Source organism: Microchirus variegatus (assembly GCF_963457635.1).
Source record: "Microchirus variegatus genome assembly, chromosome: 8".
NCBI classification, from domain to species: domain Eukaryota; kingdom Metazoa; phylum Chordata; class Actinopteri; order Pleuronectiformes; family Soleidae; genus Microchirus; species Microchirus variegatus.
Window position 1 is genome coordinate 30,939,633 of NC_139809.1, and position 12,184 is coordinate 30,951,816.

Consider the following 12,184-nt stretch of genomic DNA (forward strand, 5'->3'; position numbering starts at 1 on the left):
ACACACAAAAAAAACACTGTAAATACATTAAAATACACAAAACCAGGCTGAAAACACGTGCAACCAGAGTGTAAACATAAAAAGTATAAAAACACACAAAAACAGACTGTTAACACATACAATCATGTCGGAAACCACTATGAACACACAAAACCAACATGTAAACACATACAACACACAAAACCAGACTGAGACACAAAAAAACCACACTGAAAACACATAAAAACACACAAAACCAGACTGAAAACACATGAATAAAACACAAAACCAGGCTGAAAACACACAAAACCAGACTGAAAACACATAAAAACACACACAACCAGACTGAAAACACATAAAAACACACAAAACCAGACTGAAAACACATACAAACATTATATAAACACACAAAACCGGGCTGAAAAGACATAAAACCAGACTGAAAACACATAAAAACACACAAAACCAGACTGAAAACACATAAAAACACACAACCAGACTGAAAACGCATATAAACATTATATAAACACACAAAACCAGACTGAAAACACATAAAAACACACAAAACCAGACTGAAAACACATACAACTTAACTGAAAACACATAAAAACACACACAACTAGACTGAAAACACATAAAAACACACAAAACCAGACTGAAAACACACACAACTTAACTGAAAACACATAAAAACACACACCAGACTGAAAACATACAAACACATAAAAACATTATATACACACGTCTTATCGGTCAATATCATGTATCACCAGATAAATAAAAATAAAGAATGACTTAGAGACACAAAATGAGTTCATATAAATTCTTTTTTATTCTTTAGACACATGAACAAACAAAACAAAACAAAACAAAAACACGGCATCAAAGCTTCTCAACTATTTTATCAAACCTTTTCTTCTTCTTTTTTTCACCCAGAATTTCATTTTAAAAAATGTATATTTTGGTGCTGAATGAGTTCAGTTCAGATTCACACGACTGCATCTTCACTCACGTCTGAGACCACGTGACGCTGCTCGTCCTCTACGATCAGCAGCTAGCACGGCGGCGGAGGCGGAGTCAAAACCCTGACCAGGCCACAGGTCAGAGGTCAGAGGTTAGAGGTCAGTAGTTGGTCCTGAGTCGTCGGTTCTCCTCTCTCAGCCTCTCGATCTCCTCCACCAGAGCTTCGTTCACGGACACTCTCTCCATCAGACCGTGGATCTCGTTCTGCAAACACACGAAAAGAGCTCGTGTTTTTAGCGTCGCTGTAAAAAAGGTTCTTTAGAACGTGGTTGTCTCATCATTAAAAACCATTTTCACCAACACCAAACTCTCCCACACCAAAGCCCAGAGAGAAAACCAGTGATTTTAGCTCACGGGGACACAGGAGCTGCTGGTCTAACTGCTGCCTCGTGTGGTCACTTTGTGTCACTGAGGTCAATCTGAAGAAAGGATTTTTAAAGCCGAATTCAAGAAAATCAGACATTGTAAGTAAGTGATGGAGGCAGCAGTGGATCAACAACTCCTGTGAACTCCTGTGTCCCTGTGATGTTAAAATCACTGGTTTTCTCTATGGACTTTGGTGGTGGAGAGTGAGTCTAAATATAAACTTCAGTTTCCTGTTGTTAAAGTCTGTCTAACAGTGAAGATAAAGACATGCACGTGTTCTTAAGATGTTGTAGACTTGTTTTAATGCTACGTTATTGAGTATAAAAGGCTCAAGTAAAAATAAACAGAAGTTTATAAACCACTCACTCTCCCTGCACCAAAGCCCATAGAGAAAACCAGTGATTTTAACATCACAGACACACAGGAGTTCACAGGAGTTGTTGATCCACTGCTGCCTCCATCACTGAACAATAATGTCTGATTTTGTCACTTCGGCATCTAAATTCTTCATTCCAATTTATTTTACTGACACAAAGTGACCACACGAGGCAGCAGTAGACCAGCAGCTCCTGTGTCCCTGTGAGCTAAAATCACTGGTTTTCTCTATGGGCTTTGGTGCAGGGAGAGTGAGTGGTTTACAAACTTCAGTTTTCAGCCTCTTGGCGTAAATATATCAAATGAAATCTACGTCACTCTAAGTTTACGACGCCTTATTTCACTGTTAGACAGAGTTTTCCAGCAGGAATGTGAAGTTTGTAAACCACTCACTCTCCCACACCAAAGCCCATAGAGAAAACCAGTGATTTTAGCTCACAGGGACACAGGAGCTGCTGGTCTACTGCTGCCTCGTGTGGTCACTTTGTGTCACTGAGGTCAATAGAAATGAAGGATTTTAAAAGCCGAATTCACTAAAATCAGTTATAGTAAGTCAGTGATGGAGGCAGCAGTGGATCAACAACTCCTGTGAACTCCTGTGTCTCTGTGATGTTAAAATCACTGGTTTTCTCTATGGGCTTTGGTGTGGGAGAGTGAGTGGTTTACAGAGTTTTTTTGTGTGCGTATTTTCTAGCTTCTTTGCTCCGTACAGCAAACACAAATACATAAAAACAGAACACTTCTGGTTTGTGGACATTGGGGAACATCATTAGGAGGTTTTGTTGTTGTTGTTGTTGTTTTACAAACCAAAACAACGAATGACTTAAAGCATAAAACAGTTGCTGTTACTTCCTACCATCTGGATGCAGAACTGTCGAATCATCTCCACCTGCAGGTTGAGGATGTCTTTGTGACAGGCGTCTCTGAGGAGGGACGGAGGAGGTGGGAAAGTTAAAAAACTACAGGATTTCAGCAGGGGAGGAAGGGGTCAAAGGTCAAAGGTCAAAGGTCAGGCACCGACCTCACGTCCTCCAGGGACTCGTGGAAGATGTTCTGGATGAACTGGACCTGGGTGGCGTTGAAAGGAGCGGCTCCTCCCTCTGAGACGCTCTGAGCCGGAGGAGGAGCTGAGGACACCAGACGAGGACAAGTCAGCATTCAGACGCCACCGCTCAGACTCCGCCCACACTGCATCAAACCCCGCCCACATGGCCTCAAACTCCGCCCACACAACCTCAAACCCCGCCCTCTTTGTCCCCGTGTCACGACTCGACCAATAACAGGAAACAATGGTTTTGTTCAGGTTTCCGTTTTATCAAATTTCAAATTATCTTGAATTAATTTTATTTAAATAAACTGGTGTTTTCATGTAATCTGTAGATTTTGATGATATTCTCATGAAATAAATACACATTTATTATTTTGTTATCGTTTTGTTTGTCAAATAAATACACATTTTTCATGTTATTTAAACTTTTTCTCATTATTCTCATGAAATAAATACACATTTATTATTTTGTTGTTGTTTTTCTTGTCAAATAAATACACATTTATTTTGTTGTTTTTCTTGTCAAATAAATACACATTTATTTTGTTGTTTTAAATGTTTGTCATTCTAATGAAATAAATACACATTTTCATATGTCATCTTTAATTTTTATCATGATTCTCATAAAATACAATATTTTAAATTATCTTTAAATTTCTGTCGTTATTCTTATGAAATAAATATAAATGTTCATGTTATCTTTAAATTTTGTTATTATTCTCATAAAATAAAACACATTGTTTATGTAATCTTTAATTTTCGTAATTATTCTTATGAAATAAAAACACATTTTCATAATATCTTAAATTTCTGTCGTTATTCTTATGAAATATATAAAAAAAAATTACGCTATCATTAATTTTTGTCGTTATTATTGTCAAATAAATACACATTTCTTACGTTATATAATTTTTTTGTTGTTATTGTCAAATAAATATACATTTTTCACTTTGTCTTAAATTGTTGTCGCGATTCACATAAAATACACTTTTTTTTACGTTACCTTAAAATTTTGACGTTATTCTTATCAAATAAATACAAATGTTCATGCTATCTTTTTCGTTAGCATGCTAGCTTTTTCGTTAAAGTAGTTATTCCTTTACGAGAAATTTTTCTCAGAATTTTTTTTTTTTTTTTTTTACGCTATCTTAAATTTTTGTCGTTATTCTTGAACAAATAAATATAAATGTTATCTTTCGTTAAAGTAGTAATTGCTTTACGATAAATACAGGTTATCATGTTATCCTTCAACACAGGAAGTAGCCGCACCCTCACACACGTGTAGAACGACAACAACAACAACAATATAAAATCGGACGTTTCCCGCACAGGAAGTGACGTCATGGTCGTACTTCACCTGCTGTCGTGGTGGGCGGAGCTCCGTGCAGAGGAGACTCGTAGCTGAGCTGCGTGTGAAAACCGTTAGCTCTACGGAGGCCGGGCTCCGGAGTGAAGAAGGGCGGGGCTGGCTGGCTGTGATTGGTCTTCTGGGACGACGGGGGCGTGGCCTCTTCCTCCACGCTCGAACTGCTGACCTTCTCAGACTTAAAGATGTTTTGAAAATGAGTTTATGAGAACGAGTCTTTACGTTAGCCTGGTTTAGTCCTCATGACATTTTACTGTTTTAATCCCACATTATTCTCTTAATCTGTCCCTCACACCAAAGTCCATAGAGAAAACCAGTGATTGACTGAGTTACAATGTCTTATTTTGTCACTTCAGCTTTTACGAGATTTTTTCCCCGGGTGTTTTCACGATATTTTTTTTTTTCGGGTTCTGTTTTCACGATATTTTTTTTCCCAAGGTGTTTTCACGATATTTTTTTTTCGGGTTCTGGTTTTACGATATTTTTTTTCCCAGGGTGCTTTCACAAGATTTTTTTGGGGGGGTTGATGTTTTTACAAGACTTTTTTCAGTGTCCGCTTTAACAAGAATTTCTTTTCTTTTCAAGATCGGTCTTTATGAGGTATTCTTTTTTCGGGTTCTGTTTTTACGATATATTTCTTCTGGATCCGTTTTTAGGATATTCTTTCTCGGGGTCTGTTTTTACGAGATCTTTTACTCTCCTTTTTTCGCTTTTATAGTCTGCTGTGAGTTTTATATCTGAAATCTCTGTTAATATTTGTACTATTTGTATTTGCTATCTTGACTCCCTGGATAAAGAAGAAAAAGAGAACTTGTATTTTCCTGCTCTATGGACTTTGGTGTGGGAGAGTGAGTGGTTTACAAACGTCAGTTTCCTGTTGAATAAGTTTGTCAGTGGAAACGCACCTTCCTGGAGTCACATGGTACAGCTGATGCAGCAGTGACCGGCTCCTCCTCTTTGATCGGCGGCGGCGTTTGGAAGGCAGACAGCGGGCTGTAGCATCGACCTGCGGGGGCCGCCAGGGGCGTTCCCAGGGGGGTCTTGCGGTGGGAGCCGACACCCGATTGATAGTCTGAAACACAGATTCACAATCTCAGTGACGTACTGAGAAACCGCACAGGATTACAAGACACTACTGCTACTGTTATGGCTATCCGTCCATGTGCGTGAAACTGTGGTGACGTGGTTTTCTACACAACACAAACTGACTTGTAAAGCAGTTGTTTTGTGTGAAAGTGAATCATTACAAAGATTCAGTTGTTCAGTCTCTGAAGGTTAATCCCAGTGAACGTGGAGGTGATTGTTGTGTCTCTAATCCACCTCAGACTCCTCTGTTAAACACATTTGTTTTGCTAAATGTTGGAGATTCATGTTTTCAGGATTATTAAATCTTTTTAACTTTAATCTACAGTTCAGCTTTGTTCACTTTGATTCTTGTGTCGGATTTAGGGTTCATGAATTTTGAATTGTAAATAGATTTTGAGATTATGAATAGATTTTGGGATTAGGAGTAAATTTTGGAACTAATAGTGGATTTTGGGATTATAAACAGATTTTGGGATTATAAGTAGATTTTGGAATTATAATCAATTTTGGAATTACAAGTAGATTTTGGGATTATAAACAGATTTTGGAATTATAAGTAGATTTTGGAATTATAATCAATTTTGGAATTACAAGTAGATTTTGGGATTACAAGTAGGATTTTTAAGTCTTTTTTTAACTGATCTACATTTGGACATTGTTCACTCATGACTCTTCATTGGCGACACTCTGACCAATTATTGGGATTTGGGATTATAAATCGATTTTGGGATTATAAATTGATTTTGGAACCACAAGTAGATTTTGGGATTATGAGTATATTTTGGAATTAAAACTTGATTTTGATATTATGAGTAGATTTTGAAATTATAAATCAATTTTGGAATTACAAGCAGATTTTGGAATTATTAGTAGGATTTTAAGTCTTTTTCTAACTGATCTACAGTTGCACATTGTTTGTTTGCTCACGTCTCTTCAGTGACGACACTCTTTGACCAATCACAGGCCGGCAGTTGACGTCACATTCTAGTATCAGCTGGCTTGGAACCTCGTCAGAGCAGGAAGTAAAAAAAACCCTCCAGTTACCAGGTAACTATCACTGATGGAGATGAGATTATTTAACTGGTCCACCTCTAATTCAAATCCAGGAGAAAGCAGTAGAGTGAAGGAGCGCTGACCTTCTCTGACCGGAGAGAAGATGTCCAGACTGGCTCGGCCGACGACCTGCTGACCCTCCCCCTCTCTGGATAGCATGTCCAGGCTGGTTACTATGGAAACACAGCATCCACGTTAGCCCTGAAGCAGCAGCGGCGGCGTTCACACTTACAAGCGTCAGACGGCCGTACCGTGTGTTCTTCCAAACGGCGTGTCTCCACTCGTCCCCTGTGTCCTCAAGTCTGGGACAGACGGGGAAGATATTAGTCCATAAAAAGTCAAAAGTTCTACCAGTGCGTCTTGATCAGGAATCAATAAAGGATATAAAAATAAATATTGACGATAATGATGTCACATCACTGACCGTCACGCGCCGGTGAGAAGATGTCCAGACTGTTTCGTCCGACGCTGCTGATCTTCTCCACAGCAGTAGGCGGCTCTGACCCCTGTTGACCCTCCGCCTCCCGGGACATCACCTCAGCAACAGTGGCCCCTGCTGGACACGACGGCCAGGTGACGAGGGACAACGTGAAGGTCAACATTTTTAAAAGGATCAGTGTCCAACATGAACAGTGACCAAAGCAACACACTGACCTGTGCCTGTCACCTGTCTGTGGGGGGCGGGGCCTGTGCTGGGGGCGGGGTCTGGCTGGCTGCTGGACACTCTGTTTGAAGGCCGTTTGGTGCTGGCGATTTTGGTGGAACCAATTTTACTGCTGGACTAAAGAGAGTGTAAACCCGTGTAAAGTCAGTTTTAAACGCGTGTAAAGTCAGTTTTAAACACGTGTAAAGTCAAATTTAAACACGTGTAAAGTCAATTTTAAACATGTGCAAAGTGAGTTTGTGAACATGTGTAAAGTCAGTTTGTAAACATGTGGAAAGTCCGTTTGAAACAGGTGTAAAGTATGTTTGTAAACACGTGTAAAGTCCGTTTTTAAACATGTGTAAAGTCAATTTTAAACATGTGTAAAGTCAATTTTAAACACGTGTAAAGTGAGTTTGTGAACATGTTTAAAGTCAGTTTTAAACATGTGTAAAGTCTGTTAGTAAACACGTGTAAATTCCGTATTCAAAAATGTGTAGTCAGTTTGTAAACAAGTGTAAAGTCAGTTTGTAAACAAGTGTAAAGTCAGTTTTAAACGTGTAAAGTATGTTTGTAAACACGTGTAAAGTCCGTTTGTAAACACATGTAAAGTCAGTTTTAAACATGTGTAAAGTCTGTTAGTAAACACGTGTAAATTCTTCTTAAAAATGTGTAGAGTCAGTTTGTAAACAAGTGTAAAGTCAGTTTGTAAACAAGTGTAAAGTCAGTTTTAAACACGTGTAATGTCTGATTAAACGGTTCAAATTTGACACCTTGTGTTTGCTGGTGTTGCTTTGGAAGCGAAGGCAGGTGACGGAGGTTTTATGTGCCACAGTGATCCTGGTGGGGGCGCTGGAGTTCCTCAGGTCGTACTGGTAGATCTTCCCCTGCGTGGATCCAACCACCAGACCGGTACCATCGAGAGTGAAGTCCACCGAGGTCAGAGGACTGTCCACTCTGATGGACCTCAGGATGCTGCACGTTCACAGTGAAAACACGTTTCTTTCTGGATTTTACGTAACTTTTGTAACATGTAGAACACATATTCAGTTAATCATTAACATCCTTACATAAGGGAAAACACTGAAAATCCCCAAGTTCTCCCTCGTGTTAGGAAAAATCCCTCTTACATCTTGCTTGCCGTGTCGTAGCAGATAATCTTCTTGTCCAGACCGACGCTGGTGACCAGCAGTTCACTGGCGGGGGAGAAGGCCAGACCAGAGCCCGGGGCCTTGTGGGCACTGTCGAAAACATGGAGCTCCTTCTGGGTGTTTGAGTCCCACAGGACCACGGTGCCGCTGTCGGACACGCTGCCCAGCAGGGAGCGCTTCAGCGTGGACAGCCTCAGGTCGTGGACGGGCTGAGGGTGGAAACACAGTCGACACAGGACACAGCAGCAGACAGCAGAAGTCATTAAGCGCGCTCAGAGTCGCAAACCCACAAACGTCAGCTTGTTCGACGACAGCGGGCCGTAATCTACGATAATCCACAAGAAACAGCGCAGCAGTTAATCTGCCAGTCAGCTCCACACTCTGAGCCCGTGTTTATATCCCGACAGAAATCCCTTTAATCACTGGATATTAGTTTTGTCACTAAAAACTTTTAAAAACTGTCCAAAAGCCCGTATGTCACACGACTTTACATAGACTGTAAATGTGTATAAAAATCAAAAGAGTATGTTTCTTTTTAAACTTACTTAGGTAAGTACACGTTAAACCACATTTAAGGGTTTAGCTGTAGGATGGTTTGTGCACAGGGTGGATCAGAGACTGTCTTTGGTGCAATTTGTGTTTCTTTCATAAAAGCACAGGCAGAAGAGCCGACAAACAACAAACGACTGACCTGGTTGCTGCCGTGGCCGAAGGGTTTACTGGACAGGTTGGTGGTCAGACTGTGGAGGACCAGATCACCGCTGGTGGAGCCGGAGGCGACGCAGCTGTCGTTGACGTTGAAGGACACGCAGGTCACCTCTTCTTTATGGTCCTAGCCGGGAAAGGAAGACGAGTGGTGAGCACCAGCGTGAACTCTGACCTTTACAACTCTCCAACGAACAAAGTAGTCGAACATTTGTAGACAGTTTGTAAACATGTGTAAAGTCAGCTTTAAAGACGTGTAAAGTCTGTTTGTTAACATGTGTAAAGTCAGTTAGTAAAAACGTGTAAAGTCAGTTATAAAGACGTGTAAAGTGAGTTTGTAAACAAGTGTAAAGTCAGTTATAAAGACGTGTAAAGTGAGTTTGTAAACAAGTGTAAAGTCAGCTTTAAAGACGTGTAAAGTCAGTTTGTAAACAAGTGTAAAGTCAGCTTTAAAGACGTGCAAAGTCAGTTTGTAAACAAGTGTAAAGTCAGCTTTAAAGACGTGTAAAGTGAGTTTGTAAACAAGTATAAAGTCAGCTTTAAAGACGTGTAAAGTCAGCTTTAAAGACGTGTAAAGTGAGTTTGTAAACAAGTGTAAAGTCAGCTTTAAAGACGCGTAAAGTCAGTTTGTAAACAAGTGTAAAGTCAGCTTTAAAGACATGTAAAGTCAGTTTGTAAACAAGTGTAAAGTCAGTTTGGAAACACGTATAAAGTCAGTTTGTAAACACGTGTAAAGTCAGTTGTAAACACATGTAAAGTCAGTTTGTAAACACGCGTAAAGTCAGTTTTAAACACGTGTAAAGTCAAAGTCAGTTTGTAAACATGTGTAAAGTCAGTTTGGAAACACGTATAAAGTCAGTTTGTAAACACGTGTAAAGTCAGTTGTAAACACATGTAAAGTCAGTTTGTAAACACGTGTAAACTCAGTTTTAAACATGTGCAAAGTCAGTTTGTAAACGTGTAAATTCAGTTTGTAAACACGTGTAAAGTCAGTTTTAAACGTGTCAAATCTTTTGAACGTGTGTAAAATCAGTTTTAAACACATGTAATATCAGTTGTAAACATGTGTAAAGTCAGTTTTAAACGTGTAAAGTCAGTTTTAAAATGTGCAAAGTCAGTTTGTAAACATGTGTAAAGTCAGTTTATAAATGTGTGTAAAGTCAGTTGTAAACAATCTCCAATGTCAGGATATAGACTAAAAATATCCAGGTATTATTGATGAGCCTTATCAAAGTATTGATTCGACGAGTGAGGGCAGAGCCAAAGGCTGCAGGACGTTTACCTGGGTCAAGTCTCACCTTGAGGGAGCGGTGCAGCCTCTTGGTCTTCAGGTCCCACAGGTGAACACAGTGATCCAGACCACCGCTCACCAGGAACTGAGACGACGAGCTCAGACACACACGGGTCTGTTTTCTCTGGAAATTAGAGAGAAGATTTTAGAGATGTGTTCACAAATGGCTCAACACTCACTCACTCTCCCTGCACCAAAGTCCATAGAGGAAAGCAGTGATTTTTAACATCACAGCACACAGGAGTTGTTGATCCACTGCTGCCTCCATCACTAAGTTTAAATGTAAAAGTGGAAAAGTGAAGATAAAGACGTGAACATGTCCTGAAGATATAGTAGACTTAAACTTAGCAGCTAAAACCAAGTCACGTTTTGACCACAAAGTAAAACTGGAGCAAAGAAACCAGGAAATGTTCACATTTAAGAAGCCACAAAAAAAGTGAACCAATGAGAGATGAACTCACTCCCTCAGCCAGTTCCACCAGAGGAACCGGGGTGGACTTGAGGCTGGAAACCACCAGTTTGTCTCCACTGCTGCTGGCACTGACCAGGTAATGATCTGAGAACAGTTGAGTCAAGGTCACTGTTTTCAAGCTGAATATAGATAGATAAATACAGTTGGCAATAAGAATAATCTTGGCTAAAACCAGGGTTCCCAAGCCTTGGATGACATCAAATTCAAGGACTTTCCAGGACCAATCTCCTAAAAATCAAGGACTGACTGTCCACTCTTTTTAATTTGTGGACAAGTGATTGTCCTCGGGATCTTGGTCAAAGTCAGTCTTTGTATTTTGTCTTTGGTGAGACATAGATCTTGGAATTTTCATTTCCCAGGCATCATCACGTCGTCACTCGCTCTCTTGTCTTAGCGTTACTCTCTCGTTGTTCTGCACGGGCTCAAAATAAAAAAAATATATATTTTTTGCATATGCACACAGTTTTCTTTCATTTATCCAAAATACTCAGTTAATTCTTATTCAAAACAGATGAAGCGGTGAGGATACTGTTGGAGCTCCAGCACGCCTGTGCCACAGGGTGGCTGATGCTGTGAGGGTTAAACTGCTCCAGCGGCGCCATGGAAACCGCATCCCAGACCTTCACACAGTCTCCCGTTGACACCAGGCGTGTCACCTCCTCCATGGCAACACCTGGAGAAAGATGAATGGTAAATAAAGCCTCCTAAAATTAAAAAAAAAATTGGGGCCACTGAGCATCTCGTCTGGCCAGTAGGGGGCGGTCAAGGGGAAAACATTTTGGTAAAAAGCAACTATTCAGTCGGAGGGTGAGCGATATGACCTTTAAGCCTCTTATAGCCGTCATGATAATCACGCTGCCTGGATTTATTTTTTTATTTTATGGCTGCAGAATTGTCAAATTACGACATAATAATGACAGGGTTATATTTCATGACTCTCAAATTCAAATTATGTCACAAAATTGTGAAGAATTCCAAAATAAAAAAAGTCTGCGTTGATATGCATCGATGTATAGCTCCCATTGACAATGTATTTATGTAAAAAAAATTACTAAAGATAACAAAACAGATAACATTATGATTGTGATATGAAGTGGCGGGCCACGTGAAATAGACTGGAGGGCCGCATGTGGCCCGCGGTCCCGCGAGTTTGAGACCTCAGTCCTAGTTTTGGACCATTTTAATTGCATATTAATAACTGAAACTTTACTTTAACCGTCATCCACTCACATTTAAACGTCCACACATCTGCCTACACGTTAACCTACTAGTTAACTAGTTGTTTTTAAAAGAAGAGGGAGATTTAAACCAAACACAGGCTGATAAATCTAGCGGAGTTCAGTAGTTGTTGTCACTGACAGGCGGCTAACAGGTGGCTAGCAGGTAGAGCTAGCGACAACAGAACCGGCGTCCAAAGTTACAGAAGAGCCGCGGAGGACACGGTAAACAACGCGAAACAAACCGTAAACTTTTACTCAAACATCACACGGTTAACGTGTTTACTCTCACTCACCGGAAATCTACAATTAAAGTTGTTAAAGTGTTTTGTTTACGGTCCGGTTTGACGGTCTACGGCTCCACAGAAGCGGTCGTTTTCCGAACCACCCTGGCTGGAGGAAGACCCGC

The 12,184-nt window shown here is 40.2% G+C and overlaps 1 protein-coding gene across 2 annotated transcripts; it reads right to left on the reverse strand.

Moving 5' to 3' along the window:
- Positions 1–861: 861 nt before the first annotated feature.
- On the reverse strand, positions 862–12,155 carry nedd1 (NEDD1 gamma-tubulin ring complex targeting factor). 2 transcript variants are annotated; one of them, XM_083893848.1, is made up of 16 exons: positions 12,072–12,155; positions 11,088–11,231; positions 10,548–10,642; positions 10,094–10,210; positions 8,782–8,922; positions 8,070–8,299; positions 7,713–7,914; positions 6,951–7,077; positions 6,721–6,849; positions 6,548–6,598; positions 6,380–6,469; positions 5,063–5,229; positions 4,149–4,335; positions 2,765–2,870; positions 2,600–2,666; positions 862–1,206 (listed from the first exon to the last, which is right to left on the reverse strand). In XM_083893848.1, the coding sequence occupies exons 2-16, from the start codon at positions 11,221–11,223 to the stop codon at positions 1,102–1,104; spliced, it is 1,950 nt and encodes a 649-aa protein (XP_083749974.1). In that variant the 5' UTR covers positions 11,224–11,231; positions 12,072–12,155; the 3' UTR covers positions 862–1,101. The 2 variants fall into 2 exon arrangements, with proteins under 2 accessions (XP_083749974.1, XP_083749973.1); XM_083893847.1 differs by having other exon boundaries at positions 6,721–6,852.
- Positions 12,156–12,184: the final 29 nt, after the last annotated feature.